This window comes from Bombina bombina, chromosome 2 (assembly GCF_027579735.1).
Source record: "Bombina bombina isolate aBomBom1 chromosome 2, aBomBom1.pri, whole genome shotgun sequence".
Lineage (NCBI taxonomy): Eukaryota > Metazoa > Chordata > Amphibia > Anura > Bombinatoridae > Bombina > Bombina bombina.
The window spans coordinates 570964254-570980759 of record NC_069500.1 but is presented as its reverse complement, the minus strand read 5'-3'; the positions used below and the strand labels follow the sequence as shown (position 1 = coordinate 570980759).

The 16506-nt window shown below is 42.7% G+C and overlaps 1 protein-coding gene across 1 annotated transcript in view; it reads right to left on the bottom strand.

The window, feature by feature from the left end:
- UBQLN1 (ubiquilin 1) overlaps window positions 1-16506 on the bottom strand; it is a gene marked incomplete in the record, with an annotated part of 255859 nt that overhangs the window by 153339 nt on the left and 86014 nt on the right. Inside the window, 1 exon segment of the mRNA XM_053702450.1 lies at window positions 13523-13681. Within this exon segment, the coding sequence (XP_053558425.1) occupies window positions 13523-13681 (159 nt within the window).

The window sequence follows — 16506 nt, the reverse complement described above, 5'->3', positions numbered from 1 at the left end:
CTCTGGTCTTGATGATAGGTTTCACAGGAGGAATCTGCCCCTGGGCGGATGAGTCTTGAACCCTATCCTGTAACCCTGGGCGATGACCTCCAGAACCCAAGGATCCTGAACGTCTCTCATCCAGGCCTCCGCAAAAAGATAGTCTGCCCCCTACGTGATCCATAGACAGATCGGGGGCCGCCCCTTCATGCCGATTTTGTCTTGGCAGGCTTCTTGCTCTGCTTGGCTTTGTTCCAAGATTGAGCTGGTTTCCAAGATCCCTTGGACTGCTCGGTCTTCGCGGCAGGTTGGTGGCGTTGGGACTTGTACGAATGAAAGGGATGAAAAGTAGACCCCTTAGGCCCAGTCCAGGCCCGGACCAAAAAACTTTCCCCTGAAAAAGGGAGGGATAGTAATCTAGACTTGGAAGTAATGTCAGCAGACCACAACTTTAACCACAAAGCCCTACGGGCTAGAACAGAAAAACCTGATGTCTTGGCATTCAAGCGAATAATCTGCATATTTGCATCACAGATGAATGAATTTGCTACCCTTAAGGTCTAAATTTGTTCCTGTATCTCCTCGAGGGGAGACTCCACCTCAACTATAGCTGAAAGAGCGTCACACCAGTAGGTAGCAGTCCCAGCCACCGCCACTGCTGGTTGAAAAACGAACCCGTGAGCTGAAACATCTTTCTCAACATGGATTCCAATATTTTATCCATGGGCTCCTTGAACGAAGAGCTATCTTCGAGCGGGATAGCTGTGCGCTTAGCAAGCGTGGAGATAGCACTATCCTCCTTAGGGATGCCCCCCCCCCCCACAGCTCAAGCTGAGAGTCTGGAACAGGGAACAGTCTTAAAAGAAGAAGAGGGAGAAATAACTTAAATTATGCATACCTGATCATTTTCTTTTCTTCTGATGGGAAGAGTCCACAGCTGCATTCATTACTTGGGAATTCAGAACCTGGTCACCAGGAGGCAAAGACAACCCAGCCAAAGGCTTAAATACCCTCCCCCCCACCCTTCCCTCAACCCCCAGTCATTCTGGCAAGGGAACAAGGAACAATAGGAGAAATATCAGGGTGAAAAAGGTGCCAGAAGAATAAAAACTAAATACGGCCGCCCCATAGAAAAAACACAGACGGGCAGCTGTGGACTCTTCCGGTCAGAAGAAAAGAAAATGATCAGGTAAGCATAATTTAAGTTTTTCTTCTTAAGCGGGAAGAGTCCACAGCTGCATTACTTTTGGGAAAACAATACCCAAGCTATAGAGGACACTGAATGCAAACAAAAAGCAGGTACAGAAGGTGGCCCCTTCGAAGGGCACCACAGCCTGAAATTACCCAAAACCCAATTAAAAAAAAAAACCTAACACTTAGACACAAGGGGTGAAAAACCTGAAAGGACCAATTAACTGCCCATCAGTTAAACACCTGCAAGGCCGTCCTGGAAACTACTCAGAATCTCCAGAATCCATTGAGCACAAAAAACCCCAGAGGAACCAAGTTCCGCGAGTATTCTAATCACACAGAATTAACCTCCGACCTGAAGGAAAAGACCTATACCTACCGACGAAGGGAAAAACAGAGGACCCACAAGGTACCAAAGGATCACCAACAATGGTAAAAAAATCTAAAAATGACTAAAGCAACCCAAGGGTGCTAAAGACAACCACACAGGGAAGGACTCCCTAGAAGTACAAAGACCAGGGATCAACTCCACACCTATAAAAAGGCAATCACAGGAAGAACCCAAGTCCACCCTCAGCTCCCTGACACAATACCATACGACCGACGGTGCTACAAGAAACCACAAGCTCCTCACTGTACCCAAGTTTAGAAGACACAACCGCTAAACGTAGAGAGCATGGGAAGAAACCCATATGAAGCTGAAGAAAGTCGGAGCCCGTAGACTAGGATAGAAACAAAATAATATCCTATCAGAAAAAAGGCTCTCTTGTGAAAACACACAGCCAACGCTGAGCACCAGCAGCAAGGCTGACCCTGAGCTATCGTGGGAGATCAACCCACGGAGAATGTCGAAAAATATTGAAGGTAACTCTCTCCTTAGAAGAGCATCCAACACCAGCAGCATATGAAATCAGTGGAGGGATGAAACACCGTGAACCTACCACTGAAAGCAGGAGACCAGATTAGAAAGTACAGCAGGACTCAAACTCCAAGCCTTCAGCTACTAGGCCAGGTAGAGATCCCCTAGGCTACCTAGACCTGTATCAACTGGAAGTATACTGTCAAGACTCAGCAGAGCAGTCAGATCCCTGACCCACACTGGGAGGAAACTGACCCAGTCCAAAAGAATTGGCAACATCCGAAAATAAATATAAAATTATTCGAACCACACCTCAGAAGAAAAGGAGGGCCTAAAAGGTAACGACCCCATGGGGGAACAACTCTGACCATAATTTAAATCACGCTTGCTATCACAAGCCATGACAAAAATGCTACGTGCTCGGGTTCCAGAACCCCCACACAGCTCCCTCCTAAGAGGGACCACTCCCAACCAGGGAGATAGACACTAAACTACAACATCCCAGTACCAGAAATCAGCCCCGGGACCTCTTGCACGCAAGGAGGACAGAATCCCTCAGAAACAAGAAGAGAGGACCCTCAGGGACTCAAGGAAAACTGTATACAGCAACCTACTCGGAGGACAAACGCAAGGAACCGCTTCCACAGCCATAGAGAAGGGATTAGAGAACGGTGAAACCAAGAGATAAGAGACCATTCGGTCACACCGACAACTCAGTGGAACAGACAACCATGAGCCCACATCAAGGTGTAACAACTACCCCTGACGACCACTGTCAGATCCCACCAGAAGGAACAAGCGGATGATCTCAAACCTAAAGGTTTGAACCTGAACCACCCAGGACCGATCCAGGTCCGGACTCCAAACTCTCAGACAAGGGACATGGTCAAACCCCCCCCCCCGAGGAATTGACAAGTTACCTCATACGGAGAAGAGCACCCTGGGCAGTGCATCCCACATCCCAATGTCCCTGGGAACTTAACAGGCCTAAGAAAAAAAGGCAACCAGCACCCGGGGGAGCATCCGAAACAGGACCCTTTGCTTGTAAGGCCAAAAGGCTAGATCTCTTAGAGAGTTGAAGGGGAACACCCCCCCCCCCCCCCCCGCTAAACTCACAGGATTACACGGAACAGGCTCCATTTGAAGGATTAAAGGCTGATGAGGTTAGGGTATGTTACCAACTGAGCTACCTCTCCGGCCTACAAACCCTTAGGATGAGAAGTGATAATATCCCCAAGACCCCTAAAGGATGAGCCTCCCGGAAAATCCTGTACCTCACAGGAAAAACGGTGGGAGCCTCACAACTCCTCACAGACCAGTCGACCAGGAGATGCCGGGGGAAAAACAACAGGGAGTAAACCCAACCCCTGCGCTCCCTAGAGAGCGTGCAACATACTGAATTGGGATGGGAAGGAAGACACAGAAGACCCAACCACCCGAGAAGGGCAGGAAGTAGCTCCGGCAACCTACGAGAGGTACAGCGACTAGGCCACAAAAAGGCAAACATCCAGAAGATACAGAGAGAAAAAATGAAAATAGTCATCCATCTGGTACCACCCCCGACGCCCAGAGGTCACCCAAACCTATGGGGAATGGAGGAACTTCGGTTCCCAGGCCAAAGGGCCTTCCACAAGGAGCCTCAGCAGTATCTGAGTCCGGAACCCCCTCGACAGTAAGAACAGGACGACGACCGATGTAGTTGGTAACAAGAACAAACGAACACTTTATCAAAGTGAACAACCCAGCACCCGACAAGGTAACCAGCACACTGGCACCACGTGGGTGACATGAACCGCAAGGAACTGCAGCTAGCACCCGACCAGTACCCACCTGGTATGAGAACACTCCAAAACCGTTTAATGTCCAAGAAAAATCAAAACCCCCGAAGGGATCGATAAACTATAAACATAACTATGTCATTATATAGTCATGCGCAACTTCCGAGAAAGTGCTCACGCAACCAGAAAATCGCAAGTATCCGTTCTAGAGAAAAAAACATTCCCAAAATGGAGAATCATAACAGACATGAGCTTAATAAAACAAATTGAACACATCCGAACCGGGTCCAAGAAAATGAAGGCAGCACCGGAGGGTGAACGCCCATGGAGAATAGGCGCGCTAATAGGACCAGTCGATCAGAGTCCCTATTCTCCTAAGCTCAAAACAGGAACCGATACTTAGAAGAAAGCGAAAATGGAGACGTCAAGGAGATTGGCTTTATCCCTATACGTCTAACCCAGTCTGCCATCCGGCACGAAAGACCGAGGATCTCTCGGCCCACTAGGACCGGAATCCTCCAGCACAGCCGATATCGGATCTTTTCCCAGAGATCTGACAGTTCATTCAATCCGCCCCTTTTTTTTTCTGTCATGACACCACACGTTTCACTCAGCCAGTTGACTTTACCACTACTTATGGGCCGTATCATTATATATACGCTTAGTAATTGGCCTAAAATCAGCAGCCATCTCACCACTCACACACACTTATGGTGATATTGTCCAGTTTGTTTATATCCACTTGTGAGTATTTTTACAACAATGTAAAAGGTATGCGATACATTGTTTTGTATTTTAACAGGATCTTTTGTCATCAATTGATCCCATACATCCATGGGGCGGAATAGGATCTTCACAACAAAAATGGGTTACAAGTCCGTTTTTTTTATAAGTTATAGCTATGAATAAAGTAAGTATTTTATTTTTAAGTTCAATGGTATCGATTTTACATTTATATACTTATTTGGGTACTTTTAAGAACAAAAGAGGTCGACAACCTTCACTTATTTTTATTTATGGGAAAATGCACAAACTACAAATGTACAAACTGTAGATTTATATTTTGGATGGCATCCATATTTACTATACATTTTTTTTTATTAACTTCAAGATACAATGAGGTTTGCCAAAGGGTTAACCTGCTGAAGATTTTATCTTATTCGGGGTGGAAACCCAGGTGCTTGTCTTGATTGGTTTTTGGGGATTGGCAAGGCTTGTATATTTAAAGGCTTCTCATAGCCTGTATTTTAAGCCTGATGAAACAGTGTTTGACACGCTGAGAAACGTGTTGCAATAGCTAAGGTGGGCAGCTAGCATATCCCACCTTAGGGTTCCATTGTATTATATTTTATTTTTTTAAATAAAATTTGTTTTTATTACCAATATCATCTGTGGAACCTTTTCACTTTAGCCTATTAGTTACCAATCACTCCTACAGGGAGTCCCTTGCTGCAGAGATTGCTATTATATCATTAGTTGCAGTCTAGCATTAGGGTCCTGTGTTCCTGTGATCCAGAACTTTGGCCTACCGAGGTGACCAGTAAGCTGGGTTGCTGCCAACTACCCAGCCTGCTCCGAATAGCACTGTTTGAGGGCTCCTTCTAAATGTGAGTACCCTGAATAGGGTTTATTTATTATAAAAAATACATTATACTACTGGCACACACAGGCGCCCCTTTTGTTTCTTTTGCATATTCAGATATTGGGTTTGTCTGTTCCTGACTTCCAAGACTGCACAGTAAGCTGCGTTGCTGCAAATATCCAGCCTGCTTCTAATAGGCCCTGTCTGAGAGCTCCTCACAAATGTGAGTACCCTGACTAGGGTCCTATCTCGGGATATTTTTATTTCTTTACTGGTACACACATGCGCCTCTCTTGTTTCCTATATCTTTTTAGATTTCTCGACACCTGTGAGGAGAGAGCAGGCTTCTTTCAAATATTGGCACCATCTGAGCCATAACAAGTGCAATACCATATTAAGAGACTCGCGCCTATTTACTTATTTGTTTGTATACAATTCCTAAACAACTGGTATTTAAATTTGTTATAGGTAGTACCAAACCCTATTATTGCTCATTTATGCTGGTATATTGTTATCATTTTTCCATATTTAGATATATTCCCTTATGTACACATTATACTAGATTCACTCAGCGCCCCCTATCTTGAGTCAGCCAGTACTGACTCTATTTTTCACTGGCAAAACATGTCTTAGTAGAAAACGAAGACGTGCCAGTCTATAACGGAAGGCAAAAAGTTTCCCCGCCGGATTGATGGACTACCCCCACCCTCGAGGTCATTGCTTCCCAGAAGGTCGAACCGACTCAGGCGAGCTCACGCTTGACAGGCCCTGGTTAACAGAACACGGACAGTATCGTAAAAATACTTCTCTTGGGAGATACAAATGCGCCAGCATCATAGATATGGCCTTGCGGAACCGTGCTGTAACCTCTGGAGGAAACAGGCCGCCTTCCGGAGAAGGAGTAACGGCCCTAGGGACACCTGCTTGCGTAGCAAAAGAAGGTTCTGCGGCAGGCGCCTCACGGGACATGAAATCCCCAGTGGCGGATGGTTCAACGCACTCTACATTCTCTGATTCGGGGGAAGAGAGTACTCTAGAACGGCAATCAGAACATAACTGATAGGCATGGATAACCCGGGCTATTTCATACTCCTCACAAGACGTAAACTCAGAGTTGGAGATGTCCCAGCTCTAAAAAAACATAATTTATGTAAGAACTTACCTGATAAATTCATTTCTTTCATATTAACAAGAGTCCATGAGCTAGTGACGTATGGGATATACATTCCTACCAGGAGGGGCAAAGTTTCCCAAACCTCAAAATGCCTATAAATACACCCCTCACCACACCCACAAATCAGTTTAACGAATAGCCAAGAAGTGGGGTGATAAGAAAAAAAGTGCGAAGCATATAAAATAAGGAATTGGAATAATTGTGCTTTATACAAAAAAATCATAACCACCACAAAAAAGGGTGGGCCTCATGGACTCTTGTTAATATGAAAGAAATGAATTTATCAGGTAAGTTCTTACATAAATTATGTTTTCTTTCATGTAATTAACAAGAGTCCATGAGCTAGTGACGTATGGGATAATGACTACCCAAGATGTGGATCTTTCCACACAAGAGTCACTAGAGAGGGAGGGATAAAATAAAGACAGCCAATTCCTGCTGAAAATAATCCACACCCAAAATAAAGTTTAACAAAAAACATAAGCAGAAGATTCAAACTGAAATCGCTGCCTGAAGAACTGTTCTACCAAAAACTGCTTCAGAAGAAGAAAAGACATCAAAATGGTAGAATTTAGAAAAAGTATGCAAAGAGGACCAAGTTGCTGCTTTGCAGATCTGGTCAACCGAAGCTTCATTCCTAAACGCCCAGGAAGTAGATACTGACCTAGTAGAATGAGCTGTAATTCTCTGAGGCGGAATTTTACCCGACTCAACATAGGCAAGATGAATTAAAGATTTCAACCAAGATGCCAAAGAAATGGCAGAAGCTTTCTGGCCTTTCCTAGAACCGGAAAAGATAACAAATAGACTAGAAGTCTTACGGAAAGATTTCGTAGCTTCAACATAATATTTCAAAGCTCTAACAACATCCAAAGAATGCAATGATTTCTCCTTAGAATTCTTAGGATTAGGACATAATGAAGGAACCACAATTTCTCTACTAATGTTGTTGGAATTCACAACTTTAGGTAAAAATTCAAAAGAAGTTCGCAACACCGCCTTATCCTGATGAAAAATCAGAAAAGGAGACTCACACGAAAGAGCAGAAAATTCAGAAACTCTTCTAGCAGAAGAGATGGCCAAAAGGAACAAAACTTTCCAAGAAAGTAATTTAATGTCCAATGAATGCATAGGTTCAAACGGAGGAGCTTGAAGAGCTCCCAGAACCAAATTCAAACTCCAAGGAGGAGAAATTGACTTAATGACAGGCTTTATACGAACCAAAGCTTGTACAAAACAATGAATATCAGGAAGAATAGCAACCTTTCTGTTGAAAAAGAACAGAAAGAGCAGAGATTTGACCTTTCAAGGAACTTGCGGACAAACCCTTATCTAAACCATCCTGAAGAAATTGTAATATTCTCGGTATTCTAAAAAAAATGCCAAGAAAAATGATGAGAAAGACACCAAGAAATATAAGTCTTCCAGACTCTATAATATATCTCTCTGGATACAGATTTACGAGCCTGTAACATAGTATTAATCACAGAGTCAGAGAAACCTCTTTGACCAAGAATCAAGCGTTCAATCTCCATACCTTTAAATTTAAGGATTTCAGATCCTGATGGAAAAAAGGACCTTGAGACAAAAGGTCTGGTCTTAACGGAAGAGTACACGGTTGGCAAAAGGCCATCCGGACAAGATCCTCATACCAAAACCTGTGAGGCCATGCCGGAGCTACCAGCAGAACAAACGAGCATTCCTTCAGAATCTTGGAGATTACTCTTGGAAGAAGAACTAGAGGCGGAAAGATATAGGCAGGATGATACTTCCAAGGAAGTGAAAATGCATCCACTGCCTCCGCCTGAGGATCCCGGGATCTGGACAGATACCTGGGAAGTTTCTTGTTTAGATGAGAAGCCATCAGATCTATTTCTGGAAGTTCCCACATTTGAACAATCTGAAGAAATACCTCTGGGTGAAGAGACCATTCGCCCGGATGCAACGTTTGGCGACTGAGATAATCCGCTTTCCAATTGTCCATACCTGGGATATAAACCGCAGAGATTAGACAGGAGCTGGATTCCGCCCAAACCAAAATTCGAGATACTTCTTTCATAGCCAGAGGACTGTGAGTCCCTCCTTGATGATTGATGTATGCCACAGATGTGACATTGTCTTATCTGAAAACAAATGAACAACTCTCTCTTCGGAAGAGGCCAAGACTGAAGAGCTCTGAAAATTGCACGGAGTTCCAAAATATTGATCGGAAATCTCACCTCCTGAGATTCCCAAACCCCTTGTGCCGTCAGATACCCCCATACAGCTCCCCAACCTGTAAAACTAGCATCTGTTGAGATTATAGTCCAGGTCGGAAGAACAAAGAAGCCCCCTGAACTAAACGATGGTGATCTGTCCACCATGTCAGAGAGTGTCATAAAATCGGTTTAAAGATATTAATTGAGATATCTTTGAGTAATCCCTGCACCATTGGTTCAGCATACAGAGCTGAAGAGGTCGCATGTAAAAACGAGCAAAGGAGATCGCATCTGATGCGGCAGTCCTAAGACCCAACATTTCCATGCATAAGGCTACCAAAGGGAATGATTGTGACTGAAGGTTTTGACAAGCTGATATCAATGATAAACTTCTCTTGACTGACAAGGACAGAGTCATAGACACTGAATTTATCTAGAAACCTAAAAAGGTTACCCTTGTCTGAGGAATCAATGAACTGATTGGTAAATTGATCCTCCAACCATGAACTTGAAGAAACAACACAAGTCGATTCGTATGAGATTCTACGAAAATGAGAAGACTGAGCAAGTACCAAGATATCGTCCAAATAAGGAAATACCAACACTCTATTCTCTGAATAGAGAAAGAAGGGCACCGAGAACCTTTGAAAAAAATTCTTGGAACTGAGGCTAGGCCAAACGGTAGAGCCACAAAACTGGTAATGCTTGTCTAAAAAGAGAATCTCAGACACTAAAAGTAATCTGGATGAATCGGAATATGCAGATACACATCCTGTAAATCTATTGTAGACATATAATGCCCTTGCTAAACAAAAGGCAGGATAGTCCTACAGTAACCATCTTGAATGTTGGTATCCTAACATAACGATTCAATAATGATAGATCCAGAACTGGTCTGAAGGAATTGACCTTCTTTGGTACAATGAAGAGATAAAATAAAACCCCAGCCCCTGTTCCAGAACTGGAACTGGTATAAATACTCCAGCCAACTCTAGATCTGAAACACATTTCAGAAATGCTGAGCCTTGCTGTGTTAACTGGGACACGGGGAAGAAAAGAATCTCTTAGCAGGAGGCCTTAACTTGAAGCCAATTCTGTACCTTTCTGAAACAATGTTTCTGAAACCAGAGATTAAGAACGGAATTGATCCAAATTTCTTTGAAGAAAACGTAATCTGCCCCATACCAGCTGAGCTGGAATAAGGGCCGCACCTTCATAGGTACTTAGGAGCTGGCTATAGGTTTCTATAAAGCTCGGATATATTCCAAACTGGAAATAGTTTCCAAACTGATACCGCTCCTGAGGATGAAGGATCAGGCTTTTGTTCCTTGTTGTGAGGAAAGGAACGAAATGATTATTTACCCTGGAAAGAAAGGGAAAGCAAAGTTGACTTAGAAGACATGTCAGTATTCCAAGTTTAATCCATAAAGCTTTTCTAGCTAAAATAGCTAGAGACATATACCTGACATCAACTCTAATGATATCAAAAGATGGTATCACCAATAAAATTATTAGCATGTTATAAAATAATAATAATGCTATAAAATTATGATCTGTTACTTGTTGCGCTAAAGCTTCTAACCAAAAAGTTGAAGCTGCAGCAACATCCGCTAAAAATATAGCAGGTCTAAGAAGATTACCTGAACATAAGTAAGCTTTTCTTAGAAAGGATTCAATTTTCCTATCTAAAGGATCCTTAAATGAAGTACTATCTGCCATAGGAATAGTAGTACATTAGCAGGAGTAGAGACAGCCCCATAACCTTAGGGATTTTTGTCCCAAAAAACTCTAATCTGTCAGATGGCACAGGATATAAATTGCTTAAACGTCTAGAAGGAGTAAATAAATTACCCAAATTATTCCATTCCCTGGAAATTACTTCAGAAATAGCATCAGGGAGATAAAACACTTCTGGAATAACTACCTTATTTAAACGTTTACATTTAGTATCAAGAGGACCAGAATCCTCTATTTCTAATGCAAATAACACTTCTTTAAGTAAAGAACGAATAAATTCCATCTTGGACAAATACAAAGATTTATCAGCATCAAAATGATGATGTTCATTTAAAAATTCATCTGAAAAAAAGAGAAGTTTTAAAAGACTTTTATGTATACTAGAAGGAGAAATAACAGACATAGCCTTCTTAATGGATTTAAAATAAATAAAATCTCTTATGTTATCAGGAACACTCTGAAAATTAGATGTTGACGGAACAGCAACAGGTAATGTAACAGTACTAAAGGAAATTTTATCTGCATTAATAAGTTTGACATGACATGCAATACAAATAACAGCTGGAGAAACAGATACCAAAAGTTTATAACAGACTTAGCTTGGTAGCTCCAGCACTGTGCAGTGATTTTCCTGTAGTAACTTCTGACTCAGTTGCAACGTGGAACATCTTGCAATATGTAAAAGAAAAAAACAACATATAAAGCAAAATTGATCAAATTCCTTAAATGACAGTTTCAGGAATGGGAAAAAAATGCCAGTGAACAAGCTTCTAGCAACCAGAAGCAATAAATAATGAGACTTAAATAATGTGGAGACAAAAATGACGCCCAAATTTTTTAGCGCCAAAAAAGACGCCCACATTATTTGGCGCCTAAATGCTTTTGGCGCCAAAAATGACGCCACATCCGGAACGCCGACATTTTTGGCGCAAAATAACGTCAAAGAATGACGCAACTTCCGGCGACACGTATGACGCCGGAAACGGAAATAGAATTTTTGCGCCAAAAAAGTCCGCGCCAAAAATGACGCAATAAAATGAAGCATTTTCAGCCCCCGCGAGCCTAACAGCCCACAGGGAAAAAGTCAAATTTTAAGGTAAAATATGTTAAATTAAAATGCATTATCCCAAATATGAAACTGACTGTCTGGAAAATAAGGAAAGTTGAACATTCTGAGTCAAGGCAAATAAATGTTTGAATACATATATTTAGAACTTTATAAATAAAGTGCCCAACCATAGCTTAGAGTGTCACAGAAAATAAGACTTACTTACCCCAGGACACTCATCTACATGTTTGTAGAAAGCCAAACCAGTACTGAAACGAGAATCAGTAGAGGAAATGGTAAATATAAGAGTATATCGTCGATCTGAAAAGGGAGGTAAGAGATGAATCTCTACGACCGATAACAGAGAACCTATGAAATAGACCCCGTAGAAGGAGATCACTGCATTCAAATAGGCAATACTCTCCTCACATCCCTCTGACATTCACTGCACGCTGAGAGGAAAACCGGGCTCCAACTTGCTGCGGAGCGCATATCAACGTAGAATCTAGCACAAACTTACTTCACCACCTCCATCGGAGGCAAAGTTTGTAAAACTGATTTGTGGGTGTGGTGAGGGGTGTATTTATAGGCATTTTGAGGTTTGGGAAACTTTGCCCCTCCTGGTAGGAATGTATATCCCATACGTCACTAGCTCATGGACTCTTGTTAATTACATGAAAGAAAAAAAAAAAAAACAATGGCTGGGGCACTCACCACCTCCTGTGAATCAAACAATGAACAGATGCTCTCCGTCGCCACTCGGTCAGGGTACGTAAATTGAATTACGTGACTACACCCGGTAACGAGGTACGCCATGTAAGCTTGCAAAAAAAAAAAAGCGCACCAGTCCAAAAAAAAAAAAAAAACGTGCAGTCTGATTATGAGGCCGTTATGTTCCAAATAGCCATGAGTCCAAGCATCACTACTCATTAGCAGACAGATCACATAACAAACATGATTAAAGTCCCCCCTGTTCAATAAACCCCCACAAGAGATATTAACCCATGGTTCCATTTAAGATAAAGGAGCTGTAGGAGCTAAGAGCGGCGATCGGTTGAATCAAATAAAGGAGCTTTCTACATGAAGTATTTTATACTTCATGACTTAAAGTGCCCTTTATTTGTTTTAATAGTAAATCCTAGCGTTTGTAAAACGCAAGGATTTACTTTCACTTTAATCTGAGTCGGAATAGATTCGCAGAAAGACTCTCCCTGCATCTCCGGAGTCTAACTTTCATCCAAGCTCTCACTGAGAGGCTGACAGGACTACATAAAACTCCAGTCCCAATCAGAAGAGTACTACCCTCCATAAGAGACTACTCCGAATCTTCTGACACTTCTCTACCAACCTCCTGTAACGAAAGGCAAAAAATGATTGGGGGATGAGGGAAGTGGGGGAGGTATTTAAGCTTTTGGCTAGGGTGTCTTTGCCTCCTCCTGGTGGCCAGGTTCTTAATTCCCACAAGTAATGAATGAAGCCGTGGACTCTCCTCCCATTAAGATGGAAATAAAGTCAGAATAAGGTAGAGGTACATATTAAAAGATGTGCATTTGTTGATTCAAATGTATATCAAATTAGTCAGCAGGTTACAGCATTCTGATCTTTTCGGAGCTGGATATATCCGTGTAATAGTGTATCATGCACAGATCTGTGCAAATATAGTTTTTTGTGTGTTGCACTATAACAAATATATACGAAAGCAGAAAGAGCCAAATGCCAGGGGAAGATTGATACAAATGCCGAATGCACATCCCTTGTACATTTAACGGAAGAATCCATGATATTCTGCTGGGTCTGTACCCATCAGTAATGAATGATATATTATACACATTTATTCTGTTATCTCTTTATATATACATATGTTTAACTGCCTCCTAGCAAATACTAGAGTTTAAGGAAATGTGACGAAGCGGAATATCATTAAATTCTTGTTCTTGTTACAGTTTTAAGCAAAGTCACTGTAATGCTTTAATTACCTGCTCTTGAGCAGCATTTAACATAGGCTCCTGGATGTCAGTATACATTCTCCGTAATGCATTGTAGCCACCAGGTATACTTTCAAGATTACTCAGGGCTCGGTCTTGATTCCTCATCATCTCTTGCATCATTGCTGGATTTCTAGCAAGTTCTAGTGTCTTAAAAAAATAAAAAAAATAATGTATATTATACAAACCACACATACAGTATATAGTATCTCACAAAAGTCCGTACACCCCTCACATTTTTGTAAATATTTTATTATATCTTTTCATGTGACAACACTGAAGAAATTACACTTTGCTACAATGTAAAGAAGTGAGTGTACAGCCTGTATAAGTGCTGTACCCTCAAAATAACGCAACACACAGCCATTAATGTCTAAACCGTTGGCAACAAAAGTGAGTACACCCCTAAGTTGAAATGTCCAAATTGGGCCCAAAGTTTCAATATTGTGTGTGGCCACCATTATTTTCCAGGACTGCCTTAACCCTCGAGCATGGAGTTCACCAGAGCTTCACAGGTTGCCACTGGAATCCTCTTCCACTCCTCCATGACGACATCACAGAGAGACCTTGCGCTAACCCACCTTCCGTTTGAGGATGTCCCGCAGATGCTGAATAGGGTTTAGGTCTGGAGGGCCAGTCCATCACCTTTATCCTCAGCTTCTTTAGCAAGGCAGTGGTCGTCTTGGAGGTGTGTTTGGGGTCGTTATGTTGGAATACTGCACGGAGGCCCAGTCTCCGAAGGTAGGGGATCATGCTCTGCTTCAGTATGTCACAGTACATGTTGGCATTCATGGTTCCCTCAATGAACTGTAGCTCCCCAGTGCCGGCAGCATTCATGCAGGCCCAGACCATGACACTCCCACCCCCATGCTTGACTGTAGGCAAGACACACTTGTCTTTGTACTCCTCACCTGGTTGCCGCCACACATGCTCGATACCATCTAAACCAAAATAAGTTTATCTTTGTCTCATCGGACCACAGGACATGGTTCCAGTAATCCACGTCCTTAATCTGCTTGTCTTCAGCAAACTGTTTGCGGGCTTTCTTGAGCATCATCTTCTGGGACGACAGCCATGCAGGCCAATTTGATGCAGTGTGCGGCATATGGTCTGAGCACGGAGAGGCTGACCACCCACCCCTTCAACCTCTGCAGCAATGCTGGCAGCACTCATACGTGTATTTCCCAAACACAACCTCTGGATATGACACTGAGCACATGCACTCAACTTCTTTGGTCGACCATGGCAAGATCCCGCCTATTACGGTCAGTCCAGCGCCGAAATACCAGGCAATTCCTCTCTGAACAAGGAACACAGCAACCCCAGACGATCGTTTCGGCCTTCATTGGGCCTCGTCAGTGAGGTGTAGCAGTATTCCTCTAAGCACACTGAGCAAGGAGTCCACGTCTGGTTGCCCCTTTTTCCCATAGGGAGACTAAATACATACAGAGAGAAGTGCACTCACAGGAACGAACAACTGGCTCAATAACATTGTTAGCCTGTTCTATGGCGATTTACCACCTGGGTGCAACTTTTTAGCCCAGTAATGCTTTTCACAGAGTAGAACTTTCCTGTAGTATATCAGTCTGATCCCGCCTATTACGGTCAGTCCAGCGCCGAAATACCAGGCAATTCCTCTCTGAACAAGGAACACAGCAACCCCAGACGATCGTTTCGGCCTTCATTGGGCCTCGTCAGTGAGGTGTAGCAGTATTCCTCTAAGCACACTGAGCAAGGAGTCCACGTCTGGTTGCCCCTTTTTCCCATAGGGAGACTAAATACATACAGAGAGAAGTGCACTCACAGGAACGAACAACTGGCTCAATATGGAATGGACTGACCGTAATAGGCGGGATCAGACTGATATACTACAGGAAAGTTCTACTCTGTGAAAAGCATTACTGGGCTAAAAAGTTGCACCCAGGTGGTAAATCGCCATAGAACAGGCTAACAATGTTATTGAGCCAGTTGTTCGTTCCTGTGAGTGCACTTCTCTCTGTGTATATATATATATATATATATATATATATATATATATATATATATATATATATATATATATATATATATATATATATATATATATATATATATATATATATATATATATATATATATATATATATATATATACATCAAATTATGCTTACCTGATAATTTCCTTTTCTTCCGTTGGAAAGAGTCCACAGCAGCATTCATTACTTTTGGGAAATAAGAACCTGGCCACCAGGAGGAGGCAAAGACACCCTCTTCCATCATCCCCCAATCATACTGCCGAGGAACAAGGAACAGTAGAAGAAATATCAGGGTGAAAAAATGTGCAAGAACAAAGAGACGCACCATGTAGAAAAAGGGTGGGGAGCTGTAGACTCTTTCCAACGGAAGAAAAGGAAATAAGGTCAGCATAATTTATGTTTTTCTTCCTAATTAGAAAGTCTACAGCTGCATTCATTACGTTTGGGAAAACAATACCCAAGCTAAAGAGGACACTGAATGCCAAAACGGGAGGGTACAATAGGCTGCCCATTCTGAGGGCACCAAGCCAGAAACCACTATCCAACAAAAACCCTGCTTCGTCCGAAGCCAAGAAAAACTTTAAAAAGGAAAGGCCCCAAGGGCACTGACCTGCAGATAGTCCAGAAGCCTAGCTAGAGACCGCAAAATCGGACTCAACTGAGCCAACAGTCCTCCAGGAGACACCGTCGCCCAACAGGTGATCCCTCACCAAGGAAAGAGGCAAAGAGGAACCGAAGGTGAACCGAAAGGTCACCACAAAATCCATTAAAGGAAAACCCCCAATAGCGAGTCCAGCTCACAAAGACCCAAATGGGTCCTGACAGACAAGGGAAGGCTGCGCCCAGACCACATTGTGCAAAAGCACCGAAAGACAACTGAAGACGGAGTCCTCACATCGTCAGAACTAAGAATACTATAGTAATCAGACAAAAAAACAAAACATGTAACAGACCCAGACA